This window comes from Lupinus angustifolius, chromosome LG16, assembly GCF_001865875.1.
Source record: "Lupinus angustifolius cultivar Tanjil chromosome LG16, LupAngTanjil_v1.0, whole genome shotgun sequence".
Lineage (NCBI taxonomy): Eukaryota > Viridiplantae > Streptophyta > Magnoliopsida > Fabales > Fabaceae > Lupinus > Lupinus angustifolius.
In genome coordinates this window covers 17,289,911-17,312,780 of record NC_032024.1, presented here as the reverse complement: position 1 = coordinate 17,312,780, position 22,870 = coordinate 17,289,911, and the positions used below count along the sequence as shown (strand labels likewise).

Sequence of the window (22,870 nt, the reverse complement as noted above, 5' to 3'; positions counted from 1 at the left end):
ATATATATATATATATATATATATATATATATATTTAATTTTATATATATACATATATACCCATTTTCTACTTTATTTAAATTATTCCATAAGTAATGAATACTAGAACTTGTTTAAATTATCAATTTTCTATTTTTTTTTCCACCGATAGCCTTATCTCTAGACCGGTTGGTCAGAAAGGAAGATTCAAGAACCTTAAACTGTGAGGTTCCACATTAAATATTAGTGACACATAATATACCATAGTGCTTGGTGGCATATTTCATGTATTATATATAACCCCAATTCCATCAAAAGTATAAATATTTATCCACCCCTTTAAGCAATAACAAAACTAGTACACAACCCAACATTGGTTAAATACAAGTCCATTATAAACTTGTACACAATAACACAAAGCAACAAAGCACAAACAATGCTGGTAACAGAAGAAATGAAGGCAAAGGCAGAGGTATATTATGGTGACAAAGTTTGCAGGGAGAAATTCTCTCTGTTACTTTCAGAGATAGGTTTACCAGATGGGTTATTAACCTTACAAGACATTGAAGAATGTGGGTATGTGAAAGACATAGGCTTTGTTTGGCTCAAGCTTCAAAAGAAGAGGGAACACAGGTTTGATAACATACTTGTTTGTTATGACTCAGTGGTCACTGCCTATGTGGAACCAAACAAGATTAAGAATCTTACTGGTGTTAAGGCTAGGGACTTTTTGATTTGGTTCAATTTGACTGAAATTTATGTGAAAGGTTCACCAAAGGAGTCTATGATTACATTCAAATCTATTGTTGGATTGTCTATGTCTTTTCCAGTGTCTTTGTTCAAAGGTGGCAAGGAAAAGATAAGTGGTGAATCAAAGGCCATGGTATAATGATTTGTGTCATTTGTATATGATTTTACTATTCATCAGATTATTATTATGATGATGTAAGCACTTGGATGTTTATATTTTATAAATGATTTGTTGGTTTTGGTTTATGAAATATATTGATGAGGTATAAAAAATAGAATATGCTAAGTAATGTTTGTTGAATTAAGAATATGCCAATATGTGCTTAACTGCTTATTGTGCTATTCCAAAATCTTCACGTAAGCTTTTTGGAAGAGGAATGTATGCGAGGGTTGTGTTTCTGTCTGAAAGCAACAGTTAAGATGCAGACTTGTGTTTCTGACCAAGTAAAGTTGTTGCTTGATTCAGTTGAGTTTTGAAGATAAAAAATAAAAGATAGATTACTTATCCATATCTAACTTTTAAATACAAATTTTTATTTCTAAAATATTTAAATCATATCTTTTATCTAAACCAATTAAAATTTAATTAAATGGTTTTATTTAATAAAATATATACAAATAATTACAATTATTGAGAAAAAAATTCAATTAACCTTGATATTTGAAACTATATAAAAATGATTAAATTGGGTTATATTTCTCAGCACAAAATATGGGCCATTCATGGAGCCATTAAACATGGCCCAAAGCGTTATTTGAACTCACCCATACCAAGTGCTTTTAAACTACAGGTCGAAACCATGACATCGAGGTAGAACCAAGAAGAAAACCCCAACTATAATATCATTTTTCACCATATCTAATTCGTCGTTTTTTCAACTGCTTTCAACTTCTGTACTAATACAAGACTAACCTTCAAAGGTTGTTTATAACCACACAAAAATTGAACATGGTTACCACCTAAACAAAAATATATTAGGAAGACAATTGACAAAAACAAAAACAAAATGAAAACACTTTAATTTAAATAACAATAGATGGTTACCAAGTACCAACTATCTATCTACTATCTACATAAGAATAGAATGGGCTAGAATTATTACCATAATAGATATCCTCATTTATTGACACATGTATATTAATGGGTTATTTGTGTCATTTTCACAATGAATTTTGAATTCCTTAACACTTATGTTTTACACGTGAATTTTGAATTTTGACAATTTATTTGGATTTTTATTTTGTTTTGCCACTTCATTTCTCTCTATCTTTACTCATATCTCTTTTTTCTTCATCTCAAACAAATTAAACTCATCTCTCGTCTCTCTCCAAGAAATAATTGTGTGGTCAGACTACTCTCTTTCTTCAAAGGATAGACACTGGCATCCTAGTGAATTAGAAAAAGAAGAATTTAAAAGAAGAAATGCCCCTAACACATATTCCAATTGGATCTACCACGGTTCTAGTATTTTTATTAGAGATTGAGAAAGAGAATTACAAGAATTAGGAAGGATTCCACGATCCCCTTCTACTGATTCCAAATCAGTTAGTTACAATGCTCAAAACTCACTTCCTCACTAACCAAACTACTATTTATAGAATTTTCCCCATCCCCTAACTGCCTTAACTACTCAGCTAGTAGGAAAAGGAAAGTTTGCTATTCCAAATTTTCCTTTTTCCTATTTTGTATACATTAGTGACCCTTGGCTTGGTATGAGCCTTATCATTACCCTCCCCTAATAGTTTTAACTTGTCCTCAAGTTGAAAGTTAGGAAACTGATCTTGTATGGTGGTGGCTGCTTCCCAAGTAGCTTCATGCTCTGGTAATGCTTGCCACTTCATCAGAACTTCTAAGTTGCCCTTACTGTCTGCTCTCTTCTCAAGGATGATCTCAGGGACTACTTCTAGCTCAAGTTCCTCATTCAGCATGGGAGGGAGAGGTTGTGGCAGTTGGTGTGGTTTCAGAGCCTTCTTTAATAGAGACACATGGAAAACTGGGTGGATTTTGGAATGAACAGGCAGATTTAAGTGATAAGCCACCAACCCAACCCTTTTAATCACCTCATAGGGCCCATAATATCTGGGAGCTAGTTTAGCAAAAGGCCTAGAAATGAGAGACTTCATCTTGTGTGGTTGGATTTTGAGATAAACCCAATCCCCTACTTCAAACACAATGTCTCTTCTATGCTTATCATCATATTGCTTCATCATATTTTGAGCCTTATCCAGATTACCCCTGAGTTCTTCCAAGATACTATCCCTCTGGTTGCATAACCTATTTACCTCTTCTACCTTGGATGGAATTGTCCTAGCCTTGACCAGTGGAGGAGCCTTTCTGCCATAAAGTGCCTTGAAGGGAGTCATCCATGTTGATCCATTGTAATTGGAATTAAACCAAAACTCTGCCCAATGCAACCATCTCACCCACTGCTTGGGTTTTGGCCCTACAACACACCTGAGATAAGTCTCCAAACACCTATTAGTTACCTCAGTTTGGCCATCGGTTTGAGGATGGTATGAGGTGCTTAATTTCAGTTGAGTTCCTGCCAATTTAAATATTTCCCTCCAGAATTGGCTCAAAAAAACAGGATCCATATCTGAGAAAATGGTAGCAGGAATCCCATGTAGTTTAACCACCCCCTTAATGAAGATAGCAGCCACCTCTCTTGCTATCTTGTGTTAATATATGTTGAAGAGTTTGAGAAATTTGCAGGGGCCTTAAAGGGAATTAATCAGGAGTTTCTCAGCAAGGGAGGTGGTTGCTATCTTCATTAAGGGGGTGGTTAAACTACATGGGTTTCCTGCTACCATTGTCTCAGATATGGATCCTGTTTTTTTGAGCCAATTCTGGAGGGAAATATTTAAATTGGCAGGAACTCAACTGAAATTAAGCACCTCATACCATCGTCAAACCGATGGCCAAACTGAGGTAACTAATAGGTGTTTGGAGACTTATCTCAGGTGTTTTGTAGGGCCAAAACCCAAGCAGTGTGTGAGATGGTTGCATTGGGCAGAGTTTTAGTTTAATTCCAATTACAATGGATCAACATGGATGACTCCCTTCAAGGCACTTTATGGCAGAGAGGCTCATCTACTGGTCAAGGCTGGGACAATTTCATCCAAGGTAGAAGAGGTAAATAGGTTATGCAACCAGAGGGATAGTATCTTGGAAGAACTCAAGGGTAATCTGGATAAGGCTCAAAATATGATGAAGCAATATGATGATAAGCATAGAAGAGACATTGTGTTTAAAGTAGGGGATTGGGTTTATCTCAAACTCCAACCACACAAGATGAAGTCTCTCATTTCTAGGACTTTTTCTAAACTAGCTCCCAGATATTATGGGCCCTATAGGTGATTAAAAGGGTTGGGTTGGTGGCTTATCACTTAAATCTGCCTGTTCATTCCAAAATCCACCCAGTTTTCCATGTGTCTCTATTAAAGAAGGCTCTGAAACCACACCAACTGCCACAACCTCTCCCTCCCATGCTGAATGAGGAACTTGAGCTAGAAGTAGTCCCTGAGATCATCCTTGAGAAGAGAGCAGACAGTAAGGGCAACTTAGAAGTTCTGATGAAGTGGCAAGCATTACCAGAGCATGAAGCTACTTGGGAAGCAGCCACCACCATACAAGATCAGTTTCCTAACTTTCAACTTGAGGACAAGTTAAAACTATTAGGGGAGGGTAATGATAAGGCTCATACCAAGCCAAGGGTCACTAATGTATACAAAAGAGGAAAAAGGAAAGTTTGGAATAGCAAACTTTCCTTTTCCTACCAGCTGGGTAGTTAAGGCAGTTAGGGGAGGGGGGGAATTCTATAAATAGTAGTTTGGTTAGTGAGGAAGTGAGTTTTGAGCATTGTAACTAAATGATTTGGAATCAGTAAAAGGGGATTCTGGGATCCTTCCTAATTCTTGTAATTCTCTTTCTCAATCTCTAATAAAAATACTAGAACCCTAGCAGATCCAATTGGAATCTGTGTTAGGGGTATTTCTTCTTCTAAATTCTTCTTTTATAATTCACTAGGATACCAGTGTCTATCACTTCATTTCTTCTTCTAAATTCTTCTTCTAAATTTTGTTTTGCCGATTCTCTCCACTGATCAACTTCATTTCTCTCTCTATCTTTACTCATCTCTCTTCTTTCTTCATCTCAAACAAATTAAACTCATCTCTCGTCTCTCTCCAAGAAATAATTGTGTGGTTAGACTACTCTCTTTCTTCAAAGGAGTGATTTTTTCTTCCAAATTCTTGCTAATAACATATTTTTTCAATGTCTACTCTCGCGACTTTTTATTTCTCACGGTGAAATTTTTATTCTTACTCCCTATTTCAAGCTTCTGGATGATTAACTTTACACTCCTCTCTCTTGCAAAATACAAAGGTAAGATTTTTCTTTCCAATATCTTGCTTTAACTTATTTTTCAATATCTCACTCTTTCAATCTCATGTTTCTCACGCTGAACTTTTCTTTTTTTCTCACTCTCTATTCCAAGCTTCAACTCTCTTGGAAAGGTATGTTTTTTCTTGAAAAGGTATGATCTTTCTTTCCATATCTCTTGCTATTCACTTATTTTTTCCTTATCTCATTCTCTTAACCTTTTGTTTTTTGTTTTGTTAAAAATCTGTCATTTTCTTCTTTCTCTGGATTTCCACTAACATTTGTTGAATTTTTTTGTTAAAAAATGAGGAGTGACTATTTTCCTGGATTTTCATATTTTCAGCTCTACATGTGTAATCGCTGATCTCTCTTGCAAATGTGTGATTTTTCCTTTCAATTTCTTCTATTAACTTATTTTTTTCCTTGCCTCACTATCTTTTGTTTTCATTTTGTTAAAAATATGTCCTTTTCTACTTGAATGAGTTTTTCTCTAATAGAAATTTCTTTTAGTTTTTACACAAACCAATTCCTTTTAGTTTCTCTAACATACGACTTACTTTTAATTTATACAAGTTTCCTTTCTTTGGTTTACAATTATGCTTCTAAATTGGTTACTTATATGACAATATTCCTATTTCTTCATAACATTGGAAACAACAATAAAGAAAATAGAGTGTTTAGCTTAAATTAAATATTTAGAACAAAGACCTTTATTTGATCACCTCTGCAGAAAATGGAAAATAAATTAAAGTGTGTAAAAAAATCAGCTTTTGAAGCATTTCAGTCACAGTGAACTTCTTATTTCCTGTTTTCTTTTTGGATTTTTACTAAAAAAAATGTGAACTTTGTATCTATGTGATCAGGTAGGTTCCTTGTGTAATGTTTATAAAACTACTTTCCTTTATTTCTTTGTTATTGTTTGTACCTAATGATACATAAAATATTGTCTGCAACATATAGTCAAGCTCCTTATAAAAGCATAACATTTATATTATGTAGTATTTTACTTCATAAATCACCTCTTAAAAAAGGCCATTACATATTTATTTTACAAAAATACTTTATTTTAATTATGTTTATAATCTTTGTTAACTATGTTGATGCATGAATTTCTATCAAATCATTTTGTAATATTTTATAATTTATATATGATTATGTCAGTACATGATTTTGAAAATTTCCTAAATTATTTGATACCTAAAATAACAAGACCTTTTTATGGATGAATTGTAATTCAAACATTTGGATTCATTGGCATTTTTATACATTTTGTTTCATGCACTAGACCTTAGATTTTGAAGTAATTGTTATTAAAAGTGTAATTGTCTATAAGTAAATGAATCAATTATTGCCGTTTTTAAATATTCATTGTCATGTGTTAAATAAACTTTTGTTTACTCTATAATTTAAATTAATACTAAATAAATCTTATTAATGATGTTTACTTTTTTGAGGGCCCACATTATTAACTTCCATACGAATGACTTACCAGAGGTTTCCATAACAAACTTGAAAAAAATCCAGCGTATTATATATTGAAGGTTGCTTTAATTTGACACATAATCATCATATACTTATTAAATCAGTTTTAACGTAAATTATGTGTCCATTAAAGTATAATTTTCTATATGTAAATGACAATTAATTGATTTTCATCTTTGAATATTCATTGCCATGTGTTAAATAAATGCGTTATTAATTTAAATAAATGTTAAATAAATCTTATTAATCAATTTTTAACTTTTTTATGGGCTCACTTTATTAAATTTTGTACAGATGTTTTACTGGTGGTTACCATAACCAATTTGAATATCATCTAGAGTATTACGCATTGAAGGTTGCTTTAATTTGACACTTAATCATAATAAATCATCAACATAAACTATGTGTCCATCAAAATAACGTGTATTAATTCAATAAATCATTCAATTTCAAGATACTCCAATTGATTCAATCTCATGTGTAATAAATTCTATAATTTAAAAATAGATGGGAGAAAAGATGATATGACCACTAAATCATTCAATTTTAACATATTTCACTTGATTTAATGTATGTGTGTATGATTTTAAATGTTTTTCTATTGCTTCAGAAAGTGACCAACTCTATTTTTAGCTAAGAAATGATTTGATATTGCATCTAAAAATAAAATAATAACCTTAGAAAAATGATTATTTCAAATATTAATACAATTTCAATTAAGGTTATTTATGATTTCTTAATTCTAGGCAATGCTTATAATAAATATAAATTTATAACCATTTATTTTTTAATTTTAAATTAAGTAATAAGAAATATGTATAACTCATAACAAATGTGTGTTCCTTAATTTTAGACAACGTTTTGTTATGGATATATTTTGTTCACAATTTATATTTGATTCTGACATTACAATGTTACTGTTGTAGTATTAAAATATTAACAATAAGAAATATAACAGAAAAACAATATTAATAAATTATATTGCAATGTTTCCTTTATGATATTTTATATTTTTGTGTTGTACTAATTTGACTTAAATTGGAATAAATGAATCCCCTCTTTATTACTTTTTATGTAAAATATTTGTCTCCTTTCATACTCAACCTTATATGCATACATTGTTCATTAATTTGTTTTATATTCGTTGTAGATAAATAATCATCATTCTTCATGGCATTGGAGAAATAAATATGATGGATTCAAAAAATTCCTTACCTTAACTACTCTAACCACTTTAACTACATTCACTTATATATAATTAAATAAATTCTTTTAGTGACAATTGAATTTTTTACAAACCTTGCATATCAGCTTTCCATGTCCTTTATGTGATTGAGAAAATCATAATTTGAAATTGAAATTGTTTAATAAGGACATATAACTTTCAAAAGTAAAACTTAGCAAGTATAAGGATTTTTTTTATATAAGTCAATTGAGATACTTGGATGCTTTTTATATCACAAAATTAATTAATTTTTTTGATACAATGGTGAAAATAAGATACGAATAATGCAATAATAATTAATAAAGTAAAGGAATGTGTACTTAGTAACTAATTTAGACTGTGTTGAAATAATAAGTTTTAACCGTGAGATATTAAACTTCATAAAAAATTAGTGTAATGTTACTAATCTCAATTATATATCAATAATAAAGCATAGCAAAAACCAAAAGAAGGTGTACTTAGTAACTAATTTACATATTTAAAACATGGTTGATAGAGATTTTAATGGATATTTTTGGACGTAATATATATCAATATTTTATATATGCAAGTTGTTATAAGCGTATTTTTTTTATTATTATTTTAGAAATAAAAATGTACATTGAAGAATATATATATATATCATAAGTGCTTCAATAAATTTATATTTCATTATTCAAAATAACTTAAAAAATTATATACTTTTTACAAGATATCATTATAAGGATAAAAAAATTCTTTAATATAGAGCAATATTTGCATCAACAATTGAGATTGTTGATCAAATCAATGAATATATTCTCAGTAAAATTTCACATGATTTTTTTTAGATGTCTTTAAATTTTCATTAGGTTAGACATAAGAGATTTATTAAACTTATACTAATAAATATTCTCATGTATAACTACAAGTGAGGAGAATGAATCTGTGAGTTCAGATATGTCTGATGCTAGTGAAAGCGAAACATTCAATATATTAACTCCTGAATTTTTAAATTTACTTAGAACATCTATTCTTTCCCATTACAAGATCAAGTTGAAAGTTGAGACTGTAATAGTGTTACTGAGGAATTTAGACCAATATGAAGAATTATATATTGATATAAGATTGATTGTTACTAAAATGACAAATCATGTCTTTGAAGCAAAGATCATGTGAGAAAAACCATAAGAAATATCATATAATATGTTTAACACCATTTTATTCGTTAATAATTCTACATTAACAATAAAATACATAAAAATGTACCTGACATTTATGCAAAACATTTTTATTACTAAATTATCGTAATATTTTTTAATTAAATTTATGCAAAATATATTATCACTCGTACGAATGCATGGGTATCCAACTAGTTGTGCATTAAAGCATAAGCCCATATATAAACAATATTCACATGAAGCAAATAAGTTATAATTTGATGGATACTTCACTTTTTCCATCTATTTGATTTATTGTATACTGGTACACATTTTGTATTTTATTGATACAGAGACAATTGCTAACAAAGCAAAAAGAAAATTTCTATATTTACTAATAAAAACCGTCCCTCAAGATTTCAATTATGAGAGGGTGTAAATGATCGATTAGTGAGAGTTGAATTTTGAAGGAAAAAAAATGTGTATTTTATGATTCCTAAGTCTTCCATTTCTCTTCTTTTCCCTTCAAAATTCAAGAAACTAAACTTTATGCGGGAGATGGTCCCCAGTTAGGAAAGAATGAAAGAGGGAGAGAGCCTCACTAGGCTTGTTGAGAGGCACTAAATGACCAGCTCCTCTCACTGTTACATATGTTAGCCCTTCATACTCCACTATTCTTCCTCCAACCTGCATTATTTCCATTTATTCTTTATGAATATTACACACATCAAAGTTATATATTTAAATGAAGCAAAAGTTTATCTAGCCAAAAATCATTTAATAGATTTAGATGTCCACATTTTTGTTACCTGATTATTATGGTACCAAGAGTGCCAAGTAGACTTAAGAGGTAATCCGAGAGTTTCAATCCAGTAACGTGTCCCTATCACAGGTACTCTGCCATCTGCATCCCCACTGTCCCACAAGTAAAATCATTAATATATAAAAATGATGATTCACCAAAAGAAAAACAGAAAATTAATGATTCTGGTACTCATTTATTGCATATTCTTCATATACACTCTCATTATTGGAGTACAAGGTTTAGATGGCCTTGGGAACCATGGTGGTGGGTAAATATAATATTAATATTTAAATAATGAGAAAAGGGACATAGCATTTAAAATAGTACATATTTATCACGTGCTAAAATTTATCAAGTTGAGTTTGGGTAATTAGTAATTACCACCACTATTACCAACCTAAGTCTTCGTTGACCTTGGGCTACCAAACGTCATGGTTAGCTTTTTTTTGCGTGGTTATCTGGCTGCATCGTTTTGACTTGGACGATAAATGAACAAAATCATTTTGGTATTTATTTGAAACTTGTTATTTAATTCAATAACTTGATTCCTGAATCAAACTTCGGTCAAGGACATAAATGTATGTTCATGTAAAATTCTATTATATATTCATGTAAAATTCTAGTATAAGTTGACTCTATTATATATTCATGTAAAATTCTTTAAGTTTATACATATCAATTATATAATCATATATATACATGCTCATTCTCTTCATATATGTACATATATACACATATATGTATGTTATTATTCGAGTTTACAAGGACATAAATTTGAGTTTGTTAATAAGATTGAAAGTTCGTCAACTTTAATTAACTCAATCTTAAATTGCAAAAGTAATTAACATACTTTCACAAATAGTTGATCTTGGAAAACAATAGTCATCAAGTGGCTATATGTAGTGCTCTTTTTATTTATTTTTTTCCATTTTAGTAGTGATTATATTTATATCATTATTAATTAGAAACATAACTAAAAAATACCTGTAAACCCATATTTTAAGCCCACCCTTGATGAGTTTGGAATAGATAGGTAAGACCGAAAAAACAGAGAAGTTGTAAGTCTTGAATATGGAATTACTGAGAAATTAGACACACAAAGAGATTAGTATTCAAATTCAATATTAACTAAAAAAATAGATCAAGAAATAGAAGAATTTCTAATACTTACTTGCAAACCTTCCATGCTACATTACTATTTCTTCCTTGAATATTTGCATGTAAAGATGACTGAATATCTTTCTTATTAAAATACTCTTCTGCTTATGTGGAATAACATGGATCATAGCCCCCAAAAATTCTCATTCTTCCTACACTATAATCATTTTCCACCTGCAAAGAGCAAAATTCCTTCAGAAACTTAACAACATGAAATGAAATAAGTGGTCATAACAGGTAAGAATATGTAGGTTTATGACATTGATTATCTACCTTTGTAAGTGATTCAGGGCCATAACTATTACTATCACGCGCTATTGTCATCGATGCTGTGCTATTCAGACGACATGCCGGGGCATAAATGTTGTATATGTCGATTTCTGAGTAATCTAGTAGACTTCATGCATGATTTGTTTGCATTCCTTAGACCATTCAGATTTCTTAAAATCACATACTTTTTTTGCTTTGTTATATTGCTGGTCTGATATAACTGCATGACTCCATGCATATTCCAGCAGGCCTTTATTGTCATAATAATCTTCTGTTTCTGGATTCCCTGCCTAAAGATTTCAATATATAAACTCACTTAGAAGGAAATCAAATCATCTTGGTGGGGTGCATATTCTTCTATTTCTTTCTTTCTTTATTATAGGGAGTTACATGGAGTATTATTTACTTACAATGAAACCTTTAAGATTAATAAAGGGGTATTTGTTGTTCCTATCTTTGTTTCGATCGAAGACTAATTCTGCAACTTGAGGGATATAATGGCCTGAAAAATTAAGGACAATGAAAATCTAGTTATGCTAGTATTGTGACAGAGAGATTAAATCACATTGAATCTACAGAATAAAGACTAACCTGCATAGCTTTCTCCTGCTATATAAAAGTCCCTGGACTTGAAGTGTGGAAATCTTTCTAGCCAGTTCACTAAGAAATTGTAGGTATCCTCAGCTGATTCATGTAATTTATCAAATAGGGTAAGTTTAATTAATCAAGAATTCAGATGAGATTATTTTCTGTAAAGGAAACTAACCTACAAAACTATCCTCTAATATGGTGAGATCAGAAGATGTGTTGGTGTAAGAGAAACCAACTCCAATTGGGAACTCCACAAATAACAAATTTGCTTCTGCAAGGGTTTGAAAATTTCTGGTGAGCATAGGTATATATCTTTTTTTCTTGCAGTATTTGTTAGCATTCAAGTAATTGGATATAACATTATAACATGAGATAGTCAAAGTACGTAGTAGATAGTGAAAATATGGACAAATATATAACCTTACCTTGGTTCCATGAGAATGTGTTGAAATGTCATCCATCACCATCTTTGTTGATTAAAAGAGGTCCTATCTCAACAACTGCACCATACCCAATAGAGGAGCATCCGGGTCCTTCAGAGACAAATATATGTTAGTATAAGCATATAACATATTATTATTAAAATTCGGGAAAAGTACATAAAACCCCTCTAAAATGTATTTTATAAATAGTCATCATGAACTATTTTTTCTTCATAATTATTCATTAAACTTTATCGACTGGTACTAATATGTCAACAAGGAAATCGTTGCAATCGGACTCATAACAATAACAATTGCAACGATGCAGACTAATTTCACATTTTAGTCATCCATTATAGGAGAAAGATGAAAAACTATATAATATAAAGCATTATTATTATTATGAATAAATGAAATAATGAGAGACCTCCATTGAGCCAAAGAAGGAGAGGTTTATTGGAGGATTCAGATTGAGCTTGGAAGAACCAGTAGAAAAGGGACCTTCCATGGTCTTTATTGACATTAATGTAACCTGAAAAGTGTGAGATTGATGGGGTTGAAGGTTGGCCAGGAAGATGTATTACTCTATCAGCTTCATATGTTCCAACATTTATTTGTGATGCTTTAATGAATGGTGTAGTTAAAGTGAAAAGAAAGAGACACAGAATAACATTCATATCTGAACTATTACACATGCTTGGTCCAAACATTACATTTAATTATTTTATAGTGCTAATAAGTGTTTGTTGCTCTAAGCTGTTGGAAATGCTCCCAATCACCCAAAGAGGTCAAGCGTCAACCTTAGCCACACTAGCACTAGACGCATGTTCTGTAATTTGTATAATTGAATTTTAGACAACAAAGAGAGTCTATTTACATCCACACATAATATGTTTGTTGAAATTTATGTGTGATAGTATTTGTTAACTAATTAATTTGGATTAGTAAAAAAAAGTATGGTACAAAAGAAAAATTAGGAAAAAAGAAGTAATTTTTAGAGTCATCGTCTCACTAATTCGAAAGATAATTTAGTAAGAAAACATATCATTTTTCATTATAAAATATATTTAATTATGACATTCCCAATTAAAGATTTCTTAGTGTTTTTTAGTTGGCTATGAGTAATAAAAGATATTTTAATTAATTAGGAATTTTCCATTAATAATTTACTAGTAAAATATTTTTGAAGTCATTTATGTTCCAATTAACAATCATTAATAAAAAATATTTTGAAGTAAAGAAAGAAGTTAATTTATTTTAGGAGTTAAGACCTTTATTAAATGGCAACTTTTTAAGTTGAATTTCAAATATTTAAAAGGAGTAATACTCAAATCCTGAAATAATTAGATAGGTGATGTGAAATTTAATTACCAATAATATACATAATCATCCTATGGAATCATGACTCTGTTGTTGGAGTGAAATTCATGGCTAAGTGAGTGAAATGCTTATACAGGCTTCCTTTGCAAAGAAAGGATCCTCACAGTTTCTTATTTCTGCAAAGCCTTCCTGGTGGCCTAGCTTTCTGCTGTTCAATGATGCTAGAATGACTTATCTTTAGAGAGTAGCTTTTGTTTTTATTTCTATGTACACCAAAAGAAAAATCCTACTTATTATTTGTTATACTAGGAGGGCTAAGTTTATCACTCATTATTTATGGAACTAAATCCAAATAATAATAATATATCATCTTACTAAATTTTCATACAAATCCTCTTAATTACAAGAAATGATATAAGTCATTTACTTGTGGGTAGTAAAATTTATAAGAAGATATATCATTTTCCAAATATCGAATTTATTATTGGGATTTGGGAGTGGGATATTTACGTGCAGCACTAACTAAGCCGGATTCTGAGATTGCTTTATTGTGCAGTTGTGGGGATTCCACTAAGTTCATAACCTAATGCTTGGAACACTAAACTTGACACGTGAAAGCGAGTACTTAGAAATTATTTTTCAGTTGCCAGTGGAAGAGAAGAACAAAATTATCTTAAGCAATGAAAACATAGTACAATATTACAGAAGCTTACAACAAGGCATCATAATAAACACAGTACAATATTACAGACATCAAGAAACTTAGGCTACGATGTATCTTGTGTTGAATATTGAAAGTGTCTATCACTAAAAAAAGTAAGAATTTGAGACACAAATAGGTAAGTTATCAACTGCTAAGTTCAAGAGGCTGAAGAACTAATTTGGCATTCTTCTTTTGAGGTTTCCTTATCCATTTTAGGGATAATGGCCGAGTAATGAATCTTAAGAAGCGGCTCAAGGGATCCTGGAGACCGTCCATCTCATAATGACCAAACCGCCAATCGCGTTCAATATAGGGTCGCTGTATAGGTTCATCGAGTCCACCTGTCATGAGAAGCAAGAAGAATTTTATTATACAATTATCTATATAATCAGCATAAGACAAGTCTATCCATGTTCATACCCTCTGCACATAAGCTTTTAAATGTTTTAACTAGAGTAACTTGCCCAACATTTTCTTTTTTCCATTTTCTTTATTAAACTTGATCAGCTGAGACCAGGTGGTATGTTGGCCTGGCCTTACCCTTTCCAAAAGGAGCAAAAACCAAATTTGGTGGGAGGCACTCCAGGAGTGAGGCCACACAATTACTTATAAATCATGCTTATTTAAGATCAAGTAGTCAAAACAGAATCTAGGACTATTCATCCATGATTTTGCAAGGTGTTGATATTTCAAATGATTAAATTATTGAGATGCACAGGAAAAACAATTTGTACGATGAATTACAAAAATGTTAAAATAAGAGATGGAGGAAAAAAATAACTACAATCTAGAAGAAATAAAGAAGTAGAGATATTGCATAGTGGTTGTTAACTTGAAGTAAAATAGTAAATAATTTACCTGCATACATGAAACCATGCTTGTCCACAGCCCGGTAAAATGGCCTTGTTTTCCTCTCTTTAGCAACTCTTTGGAGTTCATCCCATGCTCCTTCACGATCATTACGTGTAACTTTACCAGTCTTCACAATCTGCAATCAAAAGCCCATTGAAAGCGTTACACAAAATTAGACAAGGCAAATACCATTGAGAGACAAATGCAGACATGGAGTTCTAACTTTAGAAAATAGATGGTAAGAAGGGCGGGGAATCCGTGCAAGATTGTTTGCCCGGTCAACTGCTACAAGTCCAAACTTGGGACCATATCCATCAGCCCACTCCCAATTATCAGAAATGGTCCAGAACAGGTAACCAAGCACAGGTACACCCTGTAAAACAATGACAAGAAGGTGTATCATAAAATTAGATTTTAGGACAGAATAACTTGGTTTTAAGAAAATAAAATTTAATTCAGCGTCAAAACCATAGTCATAGCTGCATAAACAGCAAGCAGATGCTCCAAGAGATATGGCCGGCGGATCACATCTGTCTCATCCGAAACCCCATTTTCAGTAATGATGAAGGGGACATTTAGATGTTTGTATCTTTCATGGAACTGAAGCAACATGCGGTATAAACCATCAGGATATACTCCACGACCAGATTCACTGTACTCATCGCTTTCCACCAATTTCAGGCCAGTACCCGAAACCACTTCCTAAAATAAATGTCAGATTTGTTAAATGAGCAGATGCCAATATATACACATTGCACTTGTCAAGATTAATAAAGTAAACCTGCCCGTAGTAGTTTATGCCTATAAAGTCCAGCTTGGCAGATATTCCATCGATGAATGGGAAAAGAGTCAATGAATTAGCCAGTGAAACAGAAGCAAGATCAAACAGACCATAAGGTCGCATAAATGACACATGATGTGATACACCGACTATTGGCTTCGATGAGTTACTGCCAAAAAGTTATTATAAATTCAGAAAATTACAATTACAAAATTAGAAAGCAACCAAGCAGCATGATCAACTTCAAATGTTTAGGTTGCTAAATGAGAAGGGATGGGAAGTCTGGAAAAATTGGTTACGCTAAAAAAGGACTAGGAGAAAACGGATGTAGACCATAGCTAATAACCAAACCCTACAATAGATGGCTCCCATAAAAGAGGATAAATATTATAGAAACATTGTTAAATGGACTTCAAAAATGTAATTTCAATAGATAAGTCTTTGATTTATATACATAGTATAAACTTGCAACAAATTCTGAAGCTTCTTCAAGAAATAGACACCTGAATTCATGGATGTAATCATATGCCTTTGAATGTGCAACAGATATCCAATGCATGGCCTGCTGGAAAACACCAGTTGGAAGGGTAGAAGTAGCAACCTCCAGCATATCAGGGTGACCACCAGGCCAAGTTCCAGCACAATAAGTAAGCATACAGAAGACATGAGGCTCATTAAATGTTACCCAATAGTCAACCAAATCTATTACACCATTTACAACAAGCCTGCATGGAGTGGGAGGATATCAGAAAGAGTTCCATGAATATACTATCATAAGATGAGTAGCTCAATAAAACTAGCTAATAGAAAGCTAAACATCAAAAGAAATCATAATCATAAATTTGTTATAAATATAGAAACAATAATTTCAACCTCTAAAATTCCCTCCAACATGTTTTTAAAATAATCACACTGCACTCATGCTTGGAAATATAAGTCATCATTATAGACACATAAGGATGGTTAAATGAGATAAAGATATTCTCAGAATCAATAATATTATAGCAGATCAGATGGATAGTTCGAAAAGGAGGATATTTCATCTTCACTGGTCTGAAATTTTTAATTTAACTGTCAAGTGCTTTTGTCAGCGGCTAAGCCATTTAATTGCTGTTTTGGGGAGGGGTGACATTTTTAATTCAAAATGTAATTGTCATCAGCTATGTGAATGGATAAGAGGCTCTGTATTTTGTTTTAATGAAGCTAGACAGCTGGAGTTTTATTTAGTAGCGTCTCTTGTATATCTGACTCAACTCTCATTAAGATAAGCATGGCATCTCGCTTCACCATCCTAGGTGATTATAAACTTCAGATTGCTTAAGCTGAGCAAACAAATTTCCGCTATCCTACTGAAATGTTCGGAGAACTTGAACTTTTTTGACCCTGACCTGTTTCAAACAATATTACTCTGTTTAGATCATTGAATGAAGTCTTTGACTGTTGACATATAGTAATAAAAGGTATAACTATAATGTTAAAATACCAGTCTGCATTGTTAACAAAGACTCAAACAGATGATAAAGATGTAATTCTGCAGTGATTGCTCTGGTACCATAATGTGACTGCTGTTTGAAAAACTCCATGATGAAGGGCAAAAGATCCAAGTATAAAGTTCAATAAATTTTCACTATGTTATGCTATTAATGTCCTCACCTCACGTAAATGGTAAGCCCTTGAGAAAGTCAAGAAAATAAATTTTAATCAAATGTAATGCATACACTTTGGTGTCTTCAATCACTTACAACAAATGATATGCTGGCACAGTGAGCATTTAATCTCACTTGAAACTTTAGAGTAATCTGCAGCAAGTAGAGTAATTGGCATACATACAACTTTCACTAAAGGAGAAACCTATGAAGCTCGAACATGGGACATGACAGAGACGGACAAATGGATACCAGTGAAATGTACCAATATCTGCTACTTAGCAAGCCTCTCCCAAAAATCATGGAGCATTATTTCTGTTGGCATTATCCAAAAAATGTCCTAAACCATCTTGCTTGGGTAGAAATAGCCATGTTCGGCGTGATGGTGGAATGATGGCTTAGACCTATGGAGGTAGATGGCTAGATGGGAGAGAGTGGGTTCGCAATGTAAAACACCATCTAGTCATCTACCTCCATATGTGAAAGTTGGGCTTCAGTAATTGGGTATAGCACTGGTTTTTACCTGTTCAGATCAATTAAAGGATATTGTATTATTGTATTTGATTAAGTTTGCATATATGATTAGGGAATCATATTGTGTAATTATTTCTTGATTTTGTACCCTTAAATTTATGGGATTTATGTACGTATTCTCATATTATAAATACAATGGACTGAGTGCACAAACTCAATCAAGCAATTCAGACAAACAATTTGCAGCTTCCAACCTGGTAAACAATTTGCAGCTTCCAACCTGGTAAACAATTTGCAGCTTCCATATGGACACCACCAAGATTGAGTGTCCGTTTTTTCATAGGGAGAAACTAACCTGGTAAAGTCCATGAAATAATCCACTGTCTTTTCCAGCTTCCAACCTCCATATTCACCAGCCCAGGGTGGAAGTGAATGATGAAAAAGAGTGAGCATCACCTTCATTCCATATGATCGAACTCTATTGATAATCCACTTATAACGCTCCAATGCAGCATAGTTAACCTGAAAAAGAATGTCAATTGACTTATTATAGAAATTAAATCTTTTTGCCAGTAGAATTGGTTAATAAGGTTCAAGATAAAACTTCTAACATAAAAAAAACATATTCATAAGCTCAATTGCATAAGCTATTCACTAATAGGTGCTAAACAATAAATGGCACCATAACTCATTATCATTAAGAAAGGACGGCAGCATCCCACTTACAGATTCTTTAAGGCCGTTTATTGGCTCCTCTGGCATGATTCTCGACCAATCTATTCCCATGCGAAAAACAGTAATACCAGTATCTTTGGCCAATTTTAGTTCTGTGTCAGGATCAGACCAAAACTTTAATCTCTCCTCCCTGAAAATCAGTCATTTATTTTTACCTATAAAATTACATCACACGGTTCCATTTTTTATTGCAATTAATATTTACTCAGGCTTACGGGTGTGGAACATTATGCCAAGCAGTTACTTTGTAATGGGGTTTTTCTTCTTCTTCTTCTTGTCCTTCTACATCTACAAACTTCTCCAATCCTCTAAGCATGGCATCCATAGAGACCTTCAGAGGCTTCTTACCCTTCTTTACTTGTTTAGCACCATGTTGCGGTGATGTAGCGGCTTGAGAGCCACCATCAGTAGCAGCAGAACCTATCACAGCATCCACCGGCTGCTTGATCTCTTGTTCCTGTGAATCATCATCAGTCTTTTCTTCAGCAAACTGGATCCAAGCATCATTTAGCCTATCCTCGACATGTGCCGGTGCTGTGGCAAGACCAAAGAAAAACCCATCTTCTACTTCTGCAAAAAAATAAAAATATATCCTCATCCACATGCCAACCTATAATTAAATTTTAGTGGCAAATATTGCTCACACAAAAAAGTCAATCAATGAAGACATTAATGCAGCTTCTCCAATGGTTATTACGAATGCTCTACATGATTTACTTGGATGCATGGTTCAGCACACCTTACATTATTACAATGATTTTCTTCTTTTAAGTGAACTTGGTATGTGAAAATTGTTGGGAAGAAAAAAATTCAAACACAAAAGCTTGTTTTCCAAAATAAGTTTCCTGCTCAAATTTTGGAATATAAAAGACTGAATTTGGAATCCAACTTTCATCCTTGACACTAAATCCAAACATATATTTTAGTTAAATATTTTTACTATCATGGAAATATTACTAATTGATTTCTCGAATACACAACAGGATAGTCACAAATGTCTCTTCTCTACATTCCTGCACTCTCTTAAATAGATTTGGTGCACTGAAAAGTATCTTCTATTCAATTTGAGGCCCTTTAAGAAGTGGTAGTTGTTGGAATTTGTTGAGAAGAAGAAGATTAGAAAATGCAGAAAGAAAGAAGAAGTGAATTAACAATGCAATGTGTTATTTCTCATTGAGTGTGCAAAGCAAACAACTTACTATTTATAGTAAGCTTAACAACCAACTAACTAAACAGAAATTCAAATTGTTTCTATAAATGGCAAGTCACAATTTCTTCATTAATTACACAACACTACATATTAAGACTTGAATTACAATATACTTTCAACACTCTCCCTTAAGACAAGTCCTTAAGAGATACCACACCCATATTCTTCAACAATTCTTCAAACCGATCCACCCTCAAACCTTTTGTGAATAGATCTGCTAATTGCAACTCAGTTTTGCAATACTCCATTTGTAGCCTTTCTTTATTGACCAAGTCTCTAATGAAGTGGAATCTTACTTCAATATGTTTACTCCTTCCATGGCTCACTGGATTCTTTGACAAATTTATGGCTGAAATGTTGTCAATCCGTAGCTACAAAAGCACCTTCAATTTCATCCTCATCTCTTTTAACAGTTCTTCTAACCAAACAGCTTGACAAGCTGCATAGCAGGCCGAAATGTACTATGCTTCACAGCTTGAGAGTGCTACAACTTGTTGTTTTGTTGAGGACCAAGAGATTGGAGCATTATTGAGTAGGAATAAGTATCCAGATGTGCTCTTTCTTTCAACCAAATCCCCACCATAATCAGAATCTGCATACCCAACCAATACCAGTTCTGATGATCTTTGTTTTCCTGTTGGAAATAGTATGCCTCTGTCCATAGTGCCTCTTATGTATCTCAACACTCTCTTGGCTGCTATGAGATGAATCTTCTTTAGTTTGCACATAAATCTGCTCACCAAACCAACACAGTATGCAAGGTCAGGTCTGCTATTGCATAGGAATCTTAATGATCCTACAATCTGCTTGAATATGGTTTCATCAACAGGTTCTCCTTCTTCATCCTTGGTCAGTTTCAAGTTTGTTTCAATTGGACTTCCTACTGAATTGCAGGAGTCCATGTTAAATTTCTTCAAGACTTCACTAGCATATTTTTTCTGATGTAGCATGATTCCTTCATTGGCGTAAGCAAACTCTAGTCCTAAGAAGTAGCTCAATCTTCCTAAGTCAGTCATTTCGAATTCTGCATTCATGACCCTTTTGAATTCATCCATGCTTTCTTGGCTTGAACCTGTTAGCAACAAGTCATCAACATATAAGCAAATTATGAGCAATTCTCCTTCTATGCCTTTTATGTAAACACCATGCTCAACTTGGCATTTTTGAAAATCAAGCTTAAACAGAAACGCATCTATCCTCTTGTTCCAAGCTCTTGGAGCTTGTTTCAATCCATACAAGCCTTTGTTTAACTTGTACACATGTTGTTCTCTGCCTTTTGTCACGAAACCTGGTGGTTGTTGCACATAGACTTCTTCTGCTAGTGGTCCATGGAGAAAAGCTGGTTTTACATCAACCTGAAACAACCCCCAATTCTTAGCACTTGCTATTGCAATCACTGCTCTTATGGTCTCAATTCTGGCCACAGGAGCAAATACTTCTTTGTAGTCTAAGCCTTGTCTTTGTAGGAACCCTTTGGCCATTTGTACTTTGAGATTGATCCATCAGGATTCAGTTTTTGCTTGAAGATCCATTTGACTCCTATTTGATTTTTGCCAATAGGTAGTTCAACCAAGTCCCAAGTTCCATTTCTTTCTATAGACTTTATTTCTTCATCCATTGCCAACTTCCATTCTATCTGATTCAGAGCCTCTGTTTCATTTATTGGAGTTGCTTCAGCCATTAGTGCTAAGTGTATCAGATTCCCTTCTTCATTGATCTGATCATCAGCATTCAACTCATAGTCTCTGAATCTGTTTGGCAAGGTTCTTGTTCTTTGTGATCTCTGAACTCTAGGTGTCTCAGTGGTTCTTTCAGGTTGTCTTTCTGGTTCAGTTTCATCTTCTATGCTCACAAGAATCATTCTCTTCAGAGAGTTTTGCATTTGCTTCCAATCCGCTGATCTGAACCTTTTCTTTGATAGGATCATAGAGTCTGTAAGCTCCAGTTGAGTGATATCCTATGAATACTTTGGCTTCACTCTTGTCCTGAAGTTTAGTTCTTTTCTGGTCTGGTATGTGACAGAAGGCTAATGATCCAAATACTTTGAGATGATTAATCCTTGGTTTCTTGCCTGCCCATGCTTCAAGAGGTACCTTCCCTTCAAGCTTCTTTGTTGGACACCTATTCAGTATGTAGACTGATGTTGATACTGCTTCAGCCCACAACTTTTGAGGCAATTCCTTCTCTTTCATTAAGCTTCTTGCCATGTTCATGATGGTTCTGTTTCTCCTCTCTGCTAGACCATTGTGTTGTGGAGTGTATGGTGCAATTACCTCATGCTTTATCCCATTCTTTCTGCAATAGATTTCAAACTCAGTTGATGTATATTCTCCTCCCCCATCTGTTCTGAGTAATTTGATCTGCTTTCCACTCTCCTTTTCTACATTTGCCTTAAAATTCAAGAAGGCTTCATATGCTTCACTCTTAGCTTTTATGACATCTAACCAGATCATTCTGCTATGCTCATCCACAAATATTATGAAGTATTTGTTGCCTGCCAATGAGGGTGTTTCAAATGGGCCACACACATCAGAATGAACAACTTCTAGAATTGACTTGGATCTCATCTCTGTCTCTGCTTTGAAGGTGTTCCTTGTTTGTTTTCCTATCAAGCAAACTTCACATACTTTCTCAGGTAGAGATATGGTAGGAATTCCACTTACCAACTGCTTTGACCCGAGTTGATGCAAATTCTTGAAGTTGAGATGGCCATATCTGGAGTGCCATAACCATCTTTCATCTATTGTTCTCATAGTGGCCAAGCATTGTACTTCAACTACATTGATGTTAACTTGGGAATGTTCTATTCTTGGTTAGTTTGCTCTTGAGTATGAGTTTGTCCTTTGCATCAGAGAGCTGAAGTTGTCCATCCCTCATTACCACACTGAAGCCTTTTTCAAGTAACTGGCCTATGCTTAGCAGATTGCACTTCATGTTTGGTACTAGCAATACATCAGTGATTATTGCT

The 22,870-nt window shown here is 33.1% G+C and overlaps 2 protein-coding genes and 1 pseudogene across 2 annotated transcripts in view; 1 reads left to right on the top strand and 2 right to left on the bottom strand.

The window, feature by feature from the left end:
- Positions 314 to 1,108, top strand: LOC109329519. Its single transcript, XM_019563205.1, has one exon. It carries the CDS (start codon positions 416 to 418, stop codon positions 866 to 868), a length of 453 nt encoding a protein of 150 aa, XP_019418750.1. The 5' UTR covers positions 314 to 415; the 3' UTR covers positions 869 to 1,108.
- LOC109329381 lies at positions 9,476 to 12,923 on the bottom strand (annotated as a pseudogene).
- The window catches only part of LOC109329992 (beta-glucosidase-like SFR2, chloroplastic), an 11,162-nt gene continuing 2,443 nt past the window's right edge, over positions 14,152 to 22,870 (bottom strand). The window contains exons 3-11 of the mRNA XM_019563932.1: positions 18,908 to 19,262; positions 18,684 to 18,822; positions 18,313 to 18,479; positions 16,341 to 16,562; positions 15,838 to 16,006; positions 15,525 to 15,758; positions 15,280 to 15,429; positions 15,063 to 15,192; positions 14,152 to 14,545 (exon numbers count right to left, since the gene is read on the bottom strand). Coding sequence (XP_019419477.1) covers positions 14,349 to 14,545; positions 15,063 to 15,192; positions 15,280 to 15,429; positions 15,525 to 15,758; positions 15,838 to 16,006; positions 16,341 to 16,562; positions 18,313 to 18,479; positions 18,684 to 18,822; positions 18,908 to 19,262 — 1,763 coding nt within the window. The 3' untranslated portion in view covers positions 14,152 to 14,348. The remainder of the gene's footprint in view (positions 14,546 to 15,062; positions 15,193 to 15,279; positions 15,430 to 15,524; positions 15,759 to 15,837; positions 16,007 to 16,340; positions 16,563 to 18,312; positions 18,480 to 18,683; positions 18,823 to 18,907; positions 19,263 to 22,870) is intronic.